The sequence below is a fragment of the Lemur catta genome, chromosome 7, assembly GCF_020740605.2.
Source record: "Lemur catta isolate mLemCat1 chromosome 7, mLemCat1.pri, whole genome shotgun sequence".
NCBI classification, from domain to species: domain Eukaryota; kingdom Metazoa; phylum Chordata; class Mammalia; order Primates; family Lemuridae; genus Lemur; species Lemur catta.
Genome location: NC_059134.1, coordinates 59,885,442 through 59,904,698, shown reverse-complemented (window position 1 = coordinate 59,904,698; position 19,257 = coordinate 59,885,442). Strand labels below are relative to the sequence as shown.

At 44.8% G+C, this 19,257-nt stretch overlaps 1 protein-coding gene across 3 annotated transcripts; it reads left to right on the top strand.

Moving 5' to 3' along the window:
• Positions 1–210: 210 nt before the first annotated feature.
• Positions 211–7,902, top strand: LOC123641079 (folate receptor alpha-like). Of its 3 annotated transcripts, none has more exons than XM_045555545.1 (5): positions 211–318; positions 3,929–4,092; positions 6,875–7,063; positions 7,211–7,346; positions 7,495–7,902. In XM_045555545.1, the coding sequence occupies exons 2-5, from the start codon at positions 3,934–3,936 to the stop codon at positions 7,773–7,775; spliced, it is 765 nt and encodes a 254-aa protein (XP_045411501.1). In that variant the 5' UTR covers positions 211–318; positions 3,929–3,933; the 3' UTR covers positions 7,776–7,902. The 3 variants fall into 3 exon arrangements, with proteins under 3 accessions (XP_045411501.1, XP_045411500.1, XP_045411502.1); XM_045555544.1 differs by having other exon boundaries at positions 3,926–4,092; XM_045555546.1 differs by having other exon boundaries at positions 3,914–4,092.
• The last annotated feature ends 11,355 nt before the right edge of the window (positions 7,903–19,257 follow it).

The window sequence follows — 19,257 nt, the reverse complement described above, 5'->3', positions numbered from 1 at the left end:
AGGCTGTTAAGATTCTTTTCAGACCTGAGCTTTTGGGAGAAAATGGGGTAAGGGGAGCTTGGAGACTGGTCTTAGGCCTGCACTGTTAATTCACCCCCTCCTACTCCCCTATGGAGGCCTGGCTGGTGCTCACGTGCAATAATTAACTGCTGCGTGGCCTTCGTCCCATCCCAGCTCTGCTTCTGGGCTGCATTCCCACTGCCTGCCCCACTGCCCGTCTCCTAGGCCACCAAACCGCGCCAGCCCCTGGAGTAAGGAGGGGAGAGTTTAGAGCAGAGCAGGAGCCCGAGCCAGCCTGAGAGCCACCTCCTCTCCCAGGTATGGCACTCCCCACCTCCCGTCGAGGCCACGTATTAGGGTGGAAAGCCTAGTAGGTGCTCAAGTTGCGGGTGGAGAAAGATTTCTCACACAGAGATTAAGATAGTTAAAAAGTTTATATTATCCTTTAGAAGGACAGAGAGAATGAGAGAGACAGAAAGAGAGAGAAATGGGGGAGAAGAGGGCAGGGAGACGGCATGGCATCCAAAGAAAGAGAAGGAAGATGCCAGCAGTGAGGCCAAGTGGCTCGAGGATTTTAAGGGGCACAAAGAGAAAAAAAAAATAGTGATGGCCGTCAGTTGGTAACAAAAGCAGCAGCAGGTAGATAACAAAAAACTGCAAGGATGTCAAAGTCCAAGACGTGGTTTCCTGCCTTTCTTTGGAGAAAGAATTGTTACAGGAGATGTGACTCTGTCCTCACGATATGGTTTAGGCTGTAGCTCGTTTTCTCCTGCTGTTTACTCAGTAACTCTGTAAAAACAGATTCTCAAAAAACAATTTTGAAAGAGGGAGATTTACATCTCTTTTCCATCCACTCAGCTTTCTTCAGAGGTTGTGCAAAACCGAACTCCTGCAGGGTACCAGTTAGTGAGAAAAGTCACAGGATTGATCTTTAACTGTTACCGGGGACATTGTGGGATTAGGTATTTTCCTGTCATTTTTGCAAGGCCGCCCCTTTCCCACACACTGTGATATTCCCGGCGTGTGTTAAAGGATTAGCCGAGCAGGGAGGGCCCTCTGTTTGCCTAAAGTGCAAAGAATCCTGAAGTGGAGACCGAGGCCCCAACCAGAGAGTGGCCTGCCCAAGGTTAAACTACAAGTCAGTGTCCACCCCCGAACTAGAACCCAGGGCTCTTGCCCTTCAGTCCAGCACTGCGTTCTCAGCGCTTCTAGTCTGGGGCCCCAAGGTGGGGGGCAGGGGTGATGGGTGCTTGTGGTGGGATCATAGCTGGACTGAGATCTTCAGGTGAGACTAGGAAGATGAGGAGGAGGCTTACAGAATGACATAGGTCACAGGGAGAGGAAGAGAGTTCTGGCTCCAGAAGCAGCTGCAGCAAGAGAGACTACAGGCTGGGAGCGGTGGCTCACGCCTATAATTCTAGCACTTGGGAGGCCGAGGCAGGCGGATCGTTTGAGCTCAGGAGTTCGAAACCAGCCTGAGCAAGAGTGAGACCCCCCCCCCCCCCCCCCCGCCGTCTCTACTAAAAAAATAGAAAGAAATTAGAAAAGGAAAAAGAAAAAGAGAGACTACAGACTGAACAGATGGGATCTACTTTCTCAGCCCCCATTCCCAGCATGGGGCGCCAGCTGCCCCCATGAGAGCCCCAGCATGGTAAAGGCACAGGGGGTGAAAGCCAAAGGAGCTCTGGCCTAGACTTGGGTGGTCCCTGCTCTGTGACTTGGGGCATGCCCTTAATCTATGCCCAACTGATTCCATGTAGATTACACTGGCTGTCATTTGTTTGTTTTCCCTCCTACATTTAACTTCTGATAATGAAATTAAGCCTTAAGGTATTACAGTTTGCATCTATTTCCCCCAAGGCCAAGGCGGAGGTGGAGTGAGGGCTGGGATCTGTACAGGCTGACCTTGAACTGCGCTCTAAACTGCTAGGCTTTGTTTCCCCCAAAGCACCTAGTCCAGGAATCACCTGGTGGCCCCTGACTGTAGATGTCCTGGCCCTCAAGGTGAGTGAGTGGGTCAGCAGAGGCATGACTAGGCCCTGGAATGGAGGAATTAGCGATGAGAGAATGAATGAACACTGGGATAAATAGAGTAGCAAAATAATAGATTGTGGAGTTGGAAGGAGAGCTGGGTAGGAATTCAATTCCAGGCTTCCTGAGCCCTGCTGTGCAGAGTTCGCCTGGAGACCGCCCAGCGCAAGCCCTGCATAGAGCCCTGTGCAGGAGGCCCCGTTAAGACGCCTAAATTCTGAGGGAGGTGGGGGCAATGCAGGCCCCAGGCAAGTTTGTGAGCTGGCGTGGCTCATTCACTTCATCAGCTCATGTGTAGAGAATGGATAAAGGGAGAGAGCTGTGGGAAATAAATTCTGAGCATTTTAGGAGGGTCCAGGCACCTGGTGACCAGTTCTGAGGTCAAAGGATTGAAGTGTTATGTGACCAAGAGGAGGCCAGCTCTGGTAGGGGGTTCAGGAACTTCCCAAGCCCAGGGTTGTTCAGCCAGCTGTCCCCCACTAGTCTCTGTGCCCTGTGACATCCCCCAGATGCCCCACAGGGTTTCTGGGAGGGGCCTGCTGGACTAGCCCAAGTGACGACACTGGAAAGGGCTTTAAAAACAGAACAAAACAAAACCCACACAATTTCTTGAGGTCAAAAGTTCAAGACCAGCCTGAGCAACATAGCAAGACTCCATTTCTACAAAAATAAATAAAATAAAATAAAAATTAGCTGGGTATTGTGGCATACACCTGTAGTCCCAGGTACTTAGAAGGTTGAGGCAGAAGGATCACATGAGCCCAAGAGTAAAGTATTTTTACTTTACTCCAACACTAAAGTATTTTTATGAATTTTTACAAAGTCATTTGATGTTGACAATCTGATCTGAAAATTAATGTGAGTTTTTATTTATCCCATCAGTGTAACTATTTTGCCTCAGAACATATGCTTGATTGTTGGGTACATATAAATCATATTACCTTAGTTTGTATTACCTTTCATAAAATCCTAAACATTTTTAACTCTGAAACATTTACTTTGAAGGATTTTTAACTTAACTTTTTTTTTCTTTAATTTTTTTGTAGAGATGGGTCTTGCTCTGTTGCTAGGCTGGTTTTGAAATCCTGGCCTCAAGTGATCCTCCCACTTCAGCCTCCCAAAGTGCTGGGATTATAGTTGTCGGCCACCATGCCCACATAATTAAAAAAAATTTTTTTTCAGACATCGTCTCTCTCTGTCATCTGTGTTGCAGTACAGTGACATCCTCATAGCTCACTGCAGCCTCAAACTCCTGGGCTCATATGATCCTTCTGCCTCAGCCTCCTAAATGGCTGGGACTATAGGTGCATGCCATAATGGCCAGCTAATATTTTATTTTATTTTATTTATTTTTGTAGAGATGGAGTCTCGCAATGTTGCTCAGACTGGTCTTGAACTTCTGGGCTTGATCGCCTTGGCCTCCCAAACCGATAGGATTATAGGCATGAGCTGCCAGGCCCAGCCAATGATTTTGAATAAGGGATTGTGGACCCTTGGCAAACTCCTGGCTATTTCTGAGTTTTGCCCAAATCCCATCCCTTTCTTTCTTTTCTTTTTTTTTAAATTTTTTAAAAATTTAATTGCAGAGGCCATGCTAATCTCTGTATCGTTCCAGTTTTAGGAGCTGCCGAAGCAAGGACAGCCCATCCCTTAATTGTATCACTTGATCTTCATGGCTACCTAGAGAAATCAGGACAGGCTCCAACCAGGGACCTTCCCTGGGCAGATGGTGTCCTATCCCAACCCTGATTGGCTCTGGGAAAACCCTGGGGGGTGGGGCAGGGAATGAATCCGCCCATGCCCCAGTCGAGGCCCCACCCCCCCGAGCTGTGTCCACACCTTACAGGCCCAACTCGGACTTCCTTAGTGCCATTAACCATAGCTCTTTCTCCAGTAGCAGCCATGGCCCAGTGGACGACAATACAGCTGCTGCTCCTTCTCGTGTGGGTGGCTGAAGTAGGGGGGGCCCAGTCTAGGGACAGGACTGAGCTTCTCAACGTCTGTATGGATGCCAAGCACCACAAGGAAAAGCCAAGCGCTGAGGACAAGTTGCATGAACAGGTGAGCCCAGGGGTGATCTGGGGTGGGGAGGGACTGACTTGGGAAGAGGAAATCAGGAGATGGAGGTATCAAAACCCACTCCATGGTGGAGGCAGACAGACCTGCTAGAGGAGACCTTCAGTTTGCATTAATGTAGGTGACTATTTTTCACACATACTGTGAGCCAAATATCAGTACAATGCCAACAGCTCATCTTTTCAGTTGTTGGGTTTCCGCGTTCCACAAATAAGGAAGCAGGCCCAGAGAAGAGTCTGGGAAATGAAGCTGGAAAGATTCATGCTGGGATTTTTTTCGCTTTGAGGTTTAGAATGGGAGTGACTCCTCCAAAGATCTGACAGGAGAAACTGCACCCTGCGTCTGAGTGCTTTCTTGTTTGCTAGCCCTAAACAGCTCAAGAAAGGTGGGCCTTGGTTGGAGCCGGGCGCAGTGGCTCACGCCTGTAATCCTAGCACTCTGGGAGGCCGAGGCGAGAGGATTGCTTGAGGTCAGGAGTTTGAGACCAGCCTGAGCAAGAGCAAGACCCCGTCTCTACTAAAAATAGAAAGAAATTAGCTGAACAACTAAAAATATATATAGAAAAAATTAGCTGGGCATGGTGGCGCATGCCTGTAGTCCCAGCTACTCGGGAGGCTGGGGCAGGATTGCTTAAACCCAGGAGTCTGAGGTTGCTGTGAGCTAGGCTGACTCCGCGGCACTCTAGTCCGGGCAACAGAGTGAGACTGCCTCTCAAAAAAAAAAAAAAATGTGGGTCTTTCACAGTCTTGCCGCTGGGTGTGAAGCATCTTTTTTTTTTTTTTGAGACAGGCTCTCCTTCTGTTAGCCAGGCTAGAGTGCAGTGGCGCCATCATAGCTCACTGCAACCTCAAACTCCTGGCTCAAGCAATCTTTCTGCCACAGTCTCCGGAGTAGCTGGGGCTACAGGCATGCACCACCATGCTTAGCTAATTTTTCTATTTTTTTTTTTTTTAGAGATGGCGGTCTTGCTCTTGCTCAGGCTGGTCATGAACTCCTGGCCTCAAGCGATCCTCCTGCCTCGGCCTCCCAAAGTACTAGGGTTATAGGCATGCGCCAACCACAGCCCTATAGAAGCATCTCGATTCATAAGTCTAGACTCTGTGCTGTGTTTCTCAGACCCCATTGGATCTGAGGTCTCCCTACAACAATTATTTGGCCACAACTTTTTAAATATCCTGAACCTAGCTAAACATTTTTTAAAAAATCAATATGATGATACAACTGTAAAGAAAATGCAAAAGAGGCTGGGCGTGGTGCTTCATGCCTATAATTCTACCACTTTGGGAGGCCAAGGTGGGAGGATCACTTGAGGCCAGGAGTTGAAGGCCAGCCTGGGCAACCTAGTGAGACCCTATCTCTACAAAAAATAGAAAAATCAGCTGAATAATCAGCTGGGCATGATAGTGCACACCTATAGTCCCAGCTACTCAGGAGGCTGAGGCAGAAGGATCCCTTGAGCCGAGTAGTTCGAGGTTGCAGTGAGCTATGATGACACTACTGCACTCTAGCCCGAGTGACAGACTTTGCCTCTAAAACAATAACAGAAAAGTAATCTGTAATAGGCATTTTCAGTATGTAAATGTTCATTTTGACTCCATTAACAGATAGGGGTCACAGTGCTGTTTGTGCTTGTTTGGATGAGCCTGCAACTGTCAAGTGCAGATTGAGGAGTGGTGGTACAACCTAGACAACTCCGGCAGCCCTGGCTTTCACTTATTCAGCCTTTATTTTTCTTAAAAGTGCACACTTTAATGTTTAGCTTGTCAACCTTAAATAACAAGATTCAGAAAGCTTGATTTCCACCCAGGAGAATAGGTTCATGTTGTCCCGAATATACACTCCAATTTGCAGCAATTGCAAGTGAATTTTTAAGAAAAAAGAGGCAATTCCTAAGTTGTTTACCAAGAATTTATGTTAAAATAACATAAGCTATTGATTGGCCACATTTTTCTTTCTATCTACAAAGTCCAGGAGCATGAAGATAATGGGTGAGACAGCTAGTCAGGAACAAAATGCCTTTCTTTTTAGAGATGAAGTCTTGCTCTGTCACCCAGGCTGGAGGGCAGTGGCCCATTACAGCTCACTGCAACCTTGAACTTCTGGGCTTAAGTGATCTCCCACCTCAGCCTCCGGATTGTCCCTGGGCATGAGTGTGGCGGGTGTGACTGAAGTACCATACTCCTATGCCTCTGGGCTTGACAAAGTTTGCATACCTCAAAGAGCTCAGACTGCTCTGAGCTAGTTTTCTTTTCTCAAGCTTGATACTGAATTGTAGGCTGTGGGTTTTCATTCAATAAGTATGTACTGAGCATTTATGTAATTGGAATTATTCTGGGGTTACAATTTAACTTGCTTCCTCGCCTCCAAGTCTTTGTCCCTTTCTCAACGAGGCTTAATCTGACCACCCTATAACACTGCAAGTCCCCATCCCTCTACCCTGCTTATTTTTTGCCAAAGCAATTATCATGTGACAAGTGTTCACCATTGTATCCCCAGTTCCTAGAAAACTGCCTGGGTCAGAGTAGGTAGGGGAGCAATAAGAATTTGAATTAATGAATTCTGTAATGACTGTGCCTCCAGGAAGGGCTCCCTTCTGGGCTCCCACAGCCTCTGAGAGCCCCTCTGCCAAAGAGGTCCCTAGTAGCAAGTATGTTCCTGGATGACTTTGACTGGGTTGGTGAATCAAGGACTAAAAAGGGAGAGGCTGCAGGTAGAATATTCTGGCTGTACTGGCTGTGGACTTAATCCTGTGTCTTCCCCCATCCAGTGCAGTCCCTGGAAGAAGAATGCCTGCTGCACCACCAACACCAGCGAGGAAGCCCATAAGGATATTTCCTACCTATATAGATTCAACTGGAACCACTGTGGACAGATGGCGCCCGCCTGCAAACGGCATTTCATCCAGGACACCTGCCTCTATGAGTGCTCCCCTAACCTCGGGCCCTGGATCCAGCAGGTACTAGTGTCTTCCTGGCATCCCCAACCTAGCAGAGGAGCTGAGCTCTCCAGACATCTCTGCAGGCTGCACCTCCAGCTCTGGTGCTATTCAGGGCTGGGTTGCTGGGATTCCTGAGCCTGAGCCCTTCTCTGCCCAATCTCCCAGGTGGACCAGAGCTGGCGCAAAGAGCGGATCCTGAATGTGCCCCTGTGCAAAGAGGACTGTGAGAGCTGGTGGAAGGATTGTCGCTCCTCCTACACCTGCAAGAGCAACTGGCACAAGGGCTGGAACTGGACCTCAGGTGAGGGCTGGGGTGGGGCAGGAAAGAAGGGATGTGGATGTGGAGGTGTGGGGGCGTGGAAGAGGTATGTGAAGATTTGGGGTTGGGAGGCTGGCAGAAGCAGATAGTTCTGAGCCCAGTGGCCAAAGGCTGTTCATCCTCCCTACAGGGTATAACCAGTGCCCAGTGAAAGCTGCCTGCCACCCCTTCCCTTTCTACTTCCCCACACCTGCTGATCTGTGCAATGAGATCTGGAGTCACTCCTACAAAGTTAGCAACTACAGCAGAGGGAGCGGCCGCTGCATCCAGATGTGGTTTGACCCACACCAGGGCAACCCCAATGACAAAGTGGCGAAGTTCTACGCTCACGTCGTGGATGGGGCTGGGCTCCGCGGGGCCTGGGTTCCCCTGCTCAGCCTGGCTCTGATGCTGCTCTGGCTGCTCTGTTGACCTCCTTTGCCTTCTGACACCGGGACGTCCCTGCCCTGCTCTGCCCTACAGCTCCCAGCCATTCAGTGCCTGCTCCACCGTAGGGCCTCTGACAGCCAGTTTAAATAAACCATAAAAAAACCAGACACTCCACGTATGTCTTGGGAATTATTTGGGTGTGAATGGGAATGTGACTGTTTTGTTTCCCAGTTCCCACTGATTGAAGCCAGTTCCCAGCTCTGACACTTGCTATGAACTAGCCTGATACTTAACTATTCTTCTAACCTAGGAGACATCCATAGCTGTCAGTTTCATTTTACTACAGCTCTAATCTCGAGCCAAGCCCAAGATTTTATCATTTAAATCGAACCCAAGCCTCCCAGGGTTGATTGCTCTGCCCCGTGCTCAGCTCTCCAATAGAAGAGATAAGAAAGGCTGTGCCCAGCACATTCTGGTTGGGTGGCTGGAAACAGGATAACAGGCCCGCAAGAGCCCTACCCCACTAGCAGCTAATACAGAGCACTCACTGTCTGCCAGGCACTACCCTAAATTCTTTTTTATTTAGTTTTTTTTTTTTTTTTTTTTGAGACATAGTCTCACTCTGTCATCCAGGCTAGAGTGCAGTGGTGTCATTGTAGCTCCCTGCAACCTCCAACTCCTGGGCTCAAGAGAGTCTCTCAAGCAGCTGGGACTACAGGCACACACGACCATGCCTACTTTTTAAATTCTTTTGTAGAGATGGGGTCTCACTATGTTGCCTAGGCTTGTCTTGAACTCCTAGCCTCAAACAATCCTCTGCCTAGGCCTCCTGGAATGCTAGGATTATAGGCCTAAATTCTTTATATTTATTCTGATAAGGTACAGATGCCATTGTCTGCATTTTAAATATGTGGAAACACATAAATTAAAGAACATGGCCAAAAACCCCCTGTGTAAGAGCTAGAATTCCACCCCAGGCAGTTGCGCTCTTGAGAACAAGCTCACTCCCCTTGTGGAATGAGTAAATATGTGTTTAAAAGGGATGACACGTCCATGCCTGACTGGGGAGCTGGGCCTGAGCTGGTCTGGCAGAACTAGAACTAGAACCCAAACTTAGCCTCCCGAGCAGTTCCCAAACCAATAATTTGGAAGGTTTTTAGGTTGTGTTCCCCATTAGGTATAGTTTGTAGCAGTTGTAATAAGCTAGGTTATGTCACCTTTTTTTCCTGCATAAGCTGCAATGTTTAATGTGGATTATCCAGGGGATTCTGCTTCTCACTTGGACCCAGGTTGATGGAGACATCATCTTGTCATGTACTTCCATGAGACAGGAAAAGGGAACTTGGGGAATTCCATATGGATTCTTCAAGCTTCTACCCATCACTTCTGTTGTTGGCCAGATCAAGTCATGACCTGCCTAAATTCCAGAAGGCCAGGAAAATACAATCCTGTTTGCCTGGAAAGAGGAGAGTTACAGGTTTGCCAGCAGACCTAATGACTACTACAAAGAACTTGTTACCTTCCGGTCAGTTTGTAGTTCTGGCACAGTCTTTGTTACCAATTTAATTTTTCAATGAGACCCTAGTAAGGAGAGTCAGCTTTTTTTTTTTTTTTTTGAGACAGAGTGTCACTTTGTTGCCCTGGCTAGAGTGAGTGCCATGGCGTCAGCCTAGCTCACAGCAACCTCAAACTCCCGGGCTTAAGCAATCCTACTGCCTCAGCCTCCCGAGTAGCTGGGACTGCAGGCATGTGCCACCATGCCCGGCTAATTTTTTCCATATATATTTTAGTTGGCCAGCTAATTCGTTTCTATTTTTAGTAGAGATGGGGTCTCGCTCTTGCTCAGGCTGGTCTTGAACTCCTGACCTCGAGCGATCCACCCGCCTCAGCCTTCCAGAGTGCTAGGATTACAGGCGTGAGCCACCGTGCCCGGCGAGAGCCAGCTTTTTCAACAAATGTAAATAACTGTATCAACCTGAAAAGCAGAGCAATCCACGAATGACCACCCCAGGTAGTCTTGCATCCTACTTTCTCCAGGACCAGTGACACTTGTTACAAATATGATTTGTCTACAGATACGTTGGAATTACTGGAATTTAGTATCAGTACCATCTCAATCCATCGTATCTTGTCAAAGGCCTGGTATGCTGTTTCTGAGCCATTGATAAAAGTATATATCTGAATCCTACTTTCTGCAGTTGTCATCCCCACATTCCGAGGAGTCATTGGTTCGCAGAATATATTAATACTTCTCCACATTAGGATTGCCTGGAGCAGTGGTACTGCCATAAGGATAGACATATAGATCACTGGGACAGAACTGAGGGTCCAGAGTTAAATCCTTATATTTATAGTTAATTGATTTTTGACAAAGGTGCTAAGGTAATTCATTGGGGAAAGGATAGTCTGTTCAACAAATGGTGCTCAGACAATTGATTATCTACATGCAAAAAGATTAACTTAGACCTTTACCTCACACCAAACACAAAAATTAACTCAAAATGGACTATTGGCTTAAATGTAATAGATAAAACAATAACATTTTTAGAATAAAACAGGAGAATGTCTTCTACACCCTGTGTTAGGCAAAGATTTCTTAGATTAAAACTTCCACTCTCATTTATTTCTTTTTTGGTGGATGGTTAAAACCTGTTTTTTTAGAGATGGGGGTCTCACTATGTTGCCCAGGCTGGTCTTGAACTCCTAGACTCAAGCGATCCTCCTGCCTCCTGAGTAACTGGGATTACAGGCAAGGCCATCACGCCTGGTCTATTTATTTCTTTTTTGGGTCAAAAGCATAGTCAGTCAATGCGAAAACTGATAAATTGGACATTATCAAAGTTCAAAATTCTGGCACTTCAAAAGATACCATTAATAAAATTAAAAGACAAGTAACAGACCAGAGGAAATATTCGTAAGACATATCCAATAAAAGATCTGTATCTATAATATAAAAAGAACACTTACAACTCAATAATAAGACAACCCAATCGAATAATGGACAAAAGAAAGAACAAACATTTCATCAAAGAAGATATTCATTTGAGTAAATTAAACATTATAGCAAAACTTACACATGGATGTCCATAATGTTATGTATCATTATTCATAATAGCCCCAAGCTAGAAATAATCTAAATTTATATCAACTGGTAAATGGATAGACAAAATGTGGTGTACCCAGGCAATAGAATGCTATGCAGCAATAAAAAGTAACAGACTATGGACACATCTGTTATAGAGGAACCTCAAAAACATGATGCTAAGTGAAAAAGCCAGACATAAGAGACTTCCTATTGTATGATTCTACTTATATGAAATGTCCAGGAAATGCAAATTTATAGAGACAAAGTAGATTAGTGGTTGTCTGGGGCTGAGAGTGGGAATAGGGATTAACTAACTATAAGTGGGCATGAGGGAAGATGAAAATTATTGGGGGAATGGAAATGTTCTAAAACTCATTTATCATGAGGTTGTATCACTCAGCAAAATCACTGTAAAGCTGAAATAGGCAAATTTTAGGATAAGTAAAATAAATAAATAAAAGATGGCGGATAGGATACTCTCCCATAGCACACAGGGAATTTCACATGATTCTGAGTTCTTGTGGGGTGTGCCAATGAGGGAAAGTATTCTAAGGAATTTAGCATATGGCTTTATAAAAATCTATCATCTGAGACAAACTATTCCATCATGAACTTCAAGAGATTGGTTGGAACAAGCTGGCAACAAAGGACAGAGTCTATTCTTGGTGTAGATGGAGACAATGCCAGTAGAGACATTTAGGAGAGTGGCCTGTTGACCAAGGATTTTTTTTTTTTTTTTAAGAGAGTGTTTATTCCAACTGGCACAAGTACGGTCTGCTAAATTGAGTGTTAGAGACCAGAGGAAAGAAAAAGTGCTGTATCATATGACAATAAATAAATAAATAAATGAAAAAGAACATGAAGTATCTTACCAAAAATACTAAGACAATAACCACAATCATATGTCCTTCATTAACTTTACTCATCTCTTTAAAATTATTTTTGGCTACATGTTCTTAGATTAGCATTTTCCTCCATAGAAGTTTTCTGCTTTGGGGCTGAAATTTTGCTGGAAATCCCAAGTCTCAGGACTCTGGTAGATTGACTCAACTAAGTGTTAGTTTATGGTGGTGATGTCAGATACACAAGCCTATTTTCTGTCAATAAAGTATGGCAGGTGTCTTTAGACAAACGAGAGAACAATAGAAACTAGCTATTGACAGTACCAAATCATCTGGACAATCAATTAATTTTGTTTTGTTTTGTTTTGGAGTCAGAGCCTCTCTCGGTCACCCTGGGTAAAGTGCAGTGGCATTATCATCATAGTTCACTGCAACCCCAAACTCCTGGGCTCAAGCAATCCTTCTGTCTCACTTAGCCTCCTGAGTAGATGCGAGTATACAGGTGCACACCACCATGTCTGACTAATTTTTCTATTTTTTGTAGAGACAGGGTCTTGCTCTTGCTCAGGCTGGTCTTCAACTCCTGGCCTCAAGCAATCCTCCTGCCTTGGCCTCCCAGAGTGCTAGGATTACAGGCATGAGCCACCACGCCTGGCCCAATCTACCAATTTTCAATATCAGAATGAAAAAGAGAAGAATATTCACCGGAGTGTAACACATAACAGCACAAACCTACTGGTGACTGCTATAGTTCATGAGGTCTCCATTGATGGCTACTTTGAGGAGAACATATTAGAACCTGGGGGAGGAAAGAGGGAGAGGGAGAGTTAGTTTTCTCAGCCAATGTAACTAACTTATTTTTGATAATTCCATTTGTCCTCTATTTGCTTGAGCTCTGTGGGTGATATAGTGAATGTATTTACACATCTTGAGGCTCTTACAGTCCATTTTGTAAGATGTGCACCACAACTGCTACCAATAATAAAAAGGAATGAAATCATCGTGGAAATAAATTTGACAGTCATCATGCAAGCCCTTGCACGTCAATACAAGTATGCTTTTATCCTTCCAGGAAGGTCCACGATCACAGCCACAACACTTTGCCTTATATAAAAATCATCTAGAAGGGATGAACCCCGGCCGGGTGCAGTGGCTCACGCCTGTAATCCTAGCACTCTGGGAGGCAGAGGCGGGTGGATTGCTCAAGGTCAGGAGTTCGAGACCAGCCTGAGCAAGAGCGAGACCCCATCTCTACTAAAAATAGAAAGAAATTATATGGCCAACTAAAAATCTATATAGAAAAAATTAGCCGGGCATAGTGCCGCATGCCTGTAGTCCCAGCTACTCGGGAGGCTGAGGCAGTAGGATCGCTTAAGCCGAGGAGTCTGAGGTTGCTGTGAGCTAGGCTGACGCCACGGCACTCATTCTAGCCTGGGCAACAAAGCGAGACTCTGTCTCAAAAAAAAAAAAAAAAAAGAAGGGATGAACCCCTCTTTTTGCTTTGACATCTTTCTCTACATTGTGGACATGGCAGCTAAGTCAGCTCTTATAATACTGAGAAACTAATTTTAAAAATATGGAGCATGCCAATTATACCTAAGTATTTTTAGCATCCCTCCTTGTGTCCTTCTGAATTATGAGTGCCATGCTGTGTGGGAGCAAATTTTTGGCGTAATCCAGTAGCTGTCTGGGAAGTATAAGATGATTTTGGTGTAAAAGATGCCTTGATGATTCTGAATTTAGGGCCTAATCTTGGAGAAAGACAACAAAAAAAGTGTTGTCAGGGAACGGCCTTAGCTTTGACTGTGTTATCAAAAAGAAAACAGTATTTTCAATGACATTCTCATTAAGAATTTTAACTTCTCTGGAAAGAGGAATCCTGTTGTTTTATGTTATATCATGACCCAAGACCATGATGTGAGTCAGCACAACAAAAAATTAACATGCTTTTTGAGAAGTGAAATTCACATTCGGATTGGTTAAGGACTTAAATTCTACTGTCAGGGGAAAACACACAGGAAACAAAAAAATAACTTCTATTTCTTCATGTTTAGAGTAGACTTTATACTCAAAGATGACTTTTCTTATGAGCAACCAATATCATTTAAAGCTTTATACTTCTTAAAATAAAAGTGATCTGAAGAAGCACTTCCAGAAGGGCAGAGTAAGGACATCTGAAAATTCATTCCTCCATAAAAGCAAGAAAACCACTGACAAAAGTGTCAAAATCAACTTTTCCAGAACTCTTGAAATTAACCAAAGCTTTAAAAAAATCTAAGGAACATTTGGTAATGATGACAGCAACACGGCATAATAGGAAGCTCCTCACTCTCCCTCCACCCACAGATACACCAGATAAATATCTATTCATGGATTAATCCCCTCCAACAGAAAACCAGAGACCAGCTGAGAGACTCCTATCCATGGGGCAATTGAGAAAACATCCATATCAAATGGGGAGGAAAAGCTCAGGCACACTTGGGTATAGACCCCACCCCGGGCACTGCACCAAAAAACTGGGAAAGGAATCCCCAGCCCCCAGCTTCTCCCTGTGGAGAAAGGGGTTTACCTCAAATGTACTACCCTAACTCCAAGGTTCCCCATGGTTTGGCTCTTAATTCACCAATTCTGGGAGCAGAGGAGAGTAGACACAGACGAGTCTCTCTCAAGACCTCAGGAAAAAAACAGTGGTTTAATACTGGTGCTCAAGCACTTCCAAGGGCTTCATCTTCTGGGAGCAGTGGAGAGAGGGAGCTTAAAAAAATGCAGCCCTCTGGCTGGGTGAGGTGGCTGACACCTGCACTCTGGGAGGCTGAGGCGGGAGGATTGCTTGAGGTCAGGACAGAGTTCAGGACTAGCCTAAGCAAGAGCCAGACCCTATTTCTACAAAAAATAGAAAAATTAGCTGTGTGTCCTGGCATGTGCCTGTGGTCCCAGCTACTTAGGAGGCTGAGGCAACAGAATTGCTTGAGCCCAGGATTTGGAGATTGCAGTGAGCTATTATGACGCCACTGCACTCTACCCAGGAAACAGAGAGATATTGTCTCAAAAAAAAAAAAAAAAAAAAATGCAGTCCCCTGTCTCTCCCTGGAAGGGACACACTCTTCCTGTGGATACTTGGCAGCCTGCCATCTAACTAACTTGCTACAAGGAGATAAAGGGTCAGGCAAATGTTAACCTGTAGCCAGCCTGAGAAGCAGACTGGCGCTTTCTAAGCTTTCTCCCTGAGCTTGCTCCAACAATAGCCCGAGGTCTATGAATACCTCCTGGAAGGAGTTGTTCACACATCAAGCTTCAGAACTTCTACCTGAGGGACTGCATCCTAAACCTAGGTCTGGGAGGACAGGAGGTTAAGTATATGTGAATCTATCTAGACCACAGGGAAAAAATGGCAATTTTATATGGGCATGTAAACACTTCCACGGGCTTCATCCCTCAGGAGTGGTGCAGGGTGCAGAGAAAAGGCTTTAAAAATGCAGCTTTCCAGAATAAACAAATCCATGGGGGAAAAAAAAGAAAAAAAAAATGCAGCTCTAGCCCAGGTGTGGTGGTTCACGCCTATAATCCCAGCACTTTAGGAGGCCAAGGCAGGAGGATCCCTTGAGACTAGGAGTTCAAGACCAGCCTGAGCAACATGGAGAGACCTGGTCTCTACAAAAAATAGAAAATTAGCCAGGCATGGTGGTGTGCACCTGTGGTCCCAGCTACTCAGGAGGCTGAGGCAGGAGGGTCTCTTGAGCGCAGAGGTTGCAGTGAGCTATGATGATGCCAATGCATTCTAGCCTAAGCAACAGAGTGAGACCCTGTCTCAAAAATAAATAAATTCATATATACATACATAAATAAAATAAATAAATAATAAAATTGCAGTTCCCTGTTTCTCCATGGAAGGGGGTTTATGCCGTGCATCAAGTGCCCCAACTTTGCAGCTACCTTTCAAAGGACTCCATCCTAAACCTCTTAGCTCTGGGAGCAGAAGGTACTAGGCATATGTGAGTCTCCCAAGATCACAGATCAAAGAGGTGGTTTTAAATGGGTGCACAAACACTTCCGGGGCTGCACTTCCTTGGAGCAGTGCAGAAAAGGGAGGGAACATGCAGTTTCCATTTTCTCAGTACACTTCCAGTGGCTACTTGATGGCCTGGCTTCTAAAAAACTTGCACCAGAGAGCTAATGGGGCAAATAAACAATAGCCCTCTGGCAGCTGGCTCCAGAGCTTGGCACTTCATGAGACTTTCTTTTGGCTCACCCCAGAAATAAATCCAGGCCTATGCATTCTTCCTGAAAGGAGTTTGGCTATGCACTGAGTGCCACAACTTCCATAGCTCCCACCTAAGGAATTGTCTCCTTAATTACCTAGCTCTGGAAGATGAGGGGCTTTGTATTCCTGAGTGGCCCAAGACCAGAGAAAAGTAAGAGGTAGATACATAATGCGCTCACTTCCAGCAGCTATCTCCCCAGGATCAGAGGGTACAGCCTGGAAGTGAGTACAGGCACTTGCCATAGATCTTCTCCCCAGCTTAGTGCAGAAAGAGTGGGAGATATATGTCCACGCTCAGCCTTACCATAAATATAGAAGGTACTGGAACAGATATCCAGCACCTCAACCTTTCCTGCCTTACTGGTCTCAGGATACTGACACGGTGTGGCACATTCTATGTTCCAGCAGGGGCCACCAGAAACAGAGACAGCAGTCTGGACAAACACAAAGACTTGAGAGGCACCTTAAAATCTCTAGTCAGACAGATTAGTGAGATCCTTCTCCTACATGAGGCCAGTCTGACAAGACTGAGAGAGGTAGTTGTCTTATCTAATGTGCAGAAACCAACACAGAGTCAAGGAAAATAAAGAAACAGGGAAATATGTTCCAAATAAAAGAACAAAATAAATCTCCAGAAACCAACCCAAGTGAGTGAAGATATGTGATTAACCTGAAAGAGAATTCACAATAATGGTCAGGAAGATGGTCACCAAGGTCAGAAGAACAATGCAAGAACAAACTGAGAATTTCAACAAAGAGATAGGAAGTACTTAAAAAGTACTGACCAGCCAGGCGCGGTGGCTCATGCCTGTAATCCTAGCACTTTGGGAGGCCAAGGCGGGCGGATTGTTTGAGCTCAGGAGTTCAAGACCAGCCTGAGGAAGAGCGAGACCCCGTCTCTACTAAAAATAGAAACAAATTATCTGGACAGCTAAAAATATATACAAAAAATTAGCCGGGCATGGTGGCACATGCCTGTACGCCCAGCTACTCGGGAGGCTGAGGCAGGAGGATTGCTTGAGCCCAGGAGTTTGAGGTTGCTGTGAGCTAGGCTGACGCCATGGCACCCTAGCCCAGGCAACAGAGCAAGACTGTCTCTCAAAAAAAAAAAAAAAGAGAGAGACAAACGAAAATGGAAACACAACATATACCAAAACTTATGGGATGCAACAAAAGTGGTACTAAGAGGGAAGTTTATAGCAATAAATGCCTACATCAAAAAAAAGAAAGATCTCAAATAAACACTATATCTCAAGGAACTGGAAAAAGAAGAAAATTAAGCCCAAAGTTAGCAGAAGGAAGGAAGTAAAAAGATCAGAGCAAAAATAAATAAAACAGAGACTAGAAAAACAATAAGAAAAGGTCAACAAAACTAAGAGGTGGTTTTTTGAAAAGCTAAACAAAATTGACAAACCCTTAGCTGAACTAATTTAAAAAAAAAGAGAGAGAAGATTCAAAGAACTAAAATCAGAAATGAAAGAGAAACATTATAACAGATACCACAGAAATACAAAAGGATCATGAGACTACTATGACCAATTATACACCAAGAAATTGGATAACCTAAAAGAAATATCACATTATACTCCATAAATATATGCAATTATAATTTTTAAATTAGAAATTAAAAAACTTCAACAAAATCTCAGTAATATTTATTTGAGAAAAATAGCTGAATCTCAGTAGGAATGGTGAGCTTTGTGGCATTTTTACTTGCTTTTTTTACATTTCCCTTTTCCCAACTCCATAGTATCCTTCAAAGTCAACAGTCTCGTAACTACAGTAGCTATGAAAACCAGCAGCCTAGCAGCCACTAGAGGGGGCAGAGTGGGTTTGGAGTGTCCCCCAAAGCCCCATCCCTATAGAATTGTCACTATTTGACCTATCTGGCAACTCCTGTTTACGGGCCCCATAAAAAAGGGACTAGTCTGTATTTGACTTCACTCAGTGCTCACTCACTGAAAAACCCTATTCCTACAGTGTTTGTCTAAACAATCAGCAGAAAGTTGTTTGACATCCCAGCTGCCTGAGGCAGGAACACCATTCTTAACATATTCCTGGGTATCAAGAAGTCCACAGGTATTTTCAGAACTGTGCACATGTCCAGGAAATACCTGAGAAGGCTCCAATCTCTCAACTCTGTTGGTCTTGAGGCCCTGCACAAAGAGGACATGAAGATGAAATCAGGGTAAACTGCTAGAGCATTAAAGACTGCAACTAACTTACACACATAACTCCTTGGCAAAGAGTGAGAGACTTATTGCTTCAAGGCATAAAAGGAAATCTTGTTCCAATCATTGGCTGGCCACTAAGCTAACCAGGTAGAAACTTCAGTGACCACACATGGCAAAAAAAAAAGACTTTATAGAATTAATCTATGAAAGTCACTAAACAAACACCAGCAACAAAAACAAACTCTGATTGGAGGGGTTGCCAATTATATTACAAAATATCCTGTTTTCAACAGAAAAATATGAGACATGCAAAGAAGCAAGAAAGGGTGGCAGGGAAAAAAAAAAGTCAGTAGAAACTTGACAGTTGGGTGTGGTGGCTCACACCTATAATCCCAGCATTTTGCGAGGCAGGAGGAACACTTGAGGCCAGGAGTTCAAGACCAGCTTGGGGAATATAGCAAGGCCTTGTCTCTACAAAACAATTTTTTTTTTTTTTTTTTTTTTGAGACAGAGTCTCGCTGTGTTGCCCGGGCTAGAGAGAGTGCCGTGGCGTCAGCCTAGCTCACAGCAACCTCAAACTCCTGGGCTTAAGCGATCCTACTGCCTCAGCCTCCCCAGTAGCTGGGACTACAGGCATGCGCCACCATGCCTGGCTAATTTTTTCTGTATATATATTTTAGTTGGCCAGATAATTTCTTTCTATTTTTATTAGAGACGGGGTCTCGCTTTTACTGAGGCTGGTCTTGAACTCCTGACCTTGAGCAATCCACCCGCCTCGGCCTCCCAGAGTGCTAGGATTACAGGCCTGAGCCACCACGCCTGGCCTACAAAACAATTTTTTAAAATTAGCCGGGCATGGCTGCACCTGTGGTCTTAACTACTCAGGAGGCCAAGGCAGGAGGATTGCTTGAGCCCAGGAGCTCAAGGTTACAGTGAGCTATGATTGTGCCACTGCACTCCAGCCTGGATGACAGAGCAAGACCCTGTCTTTAGAAAAATAAAATAGAAACTGACCCTAAGGAAGCCCAGATGTTGTACTTGCTAGGCAAAGACTTTAACTCAGCTATTGTAATAAGAATTAGAGGAAATCATGTCTAAAGAACTAAAGAAAAATATGAAAATAATATGCCATAAAGTACAGCCTATCAATACAGAGAAAAAA

Excerpts from the sequence above, each read along its gene's own strand:
- LOC123641079 (XM_045555545.1), top strand. The coding sequence starts at position 3,934 with ATGGCCCAGTGGACGACAATACAGCTGCTGCTCCTTCTCGTGTGGGTG. Across the intron at positions 4,093-6,874 it reads AGGACAAGTTGCATGAACAG|TGCAGTCCCTGGAAGAAGAA; the intron begins GTGAGCCCAGGG and ends TCCCCCATCCAG. Across the intron at positions 7,347-7,494 it reads GGGCTGGAACTGGACCTCAG|GGTATAACCAGTGCCCAGTG; the intron begins GTGAGGGCTGGG and ends TCCTCCCTACAG.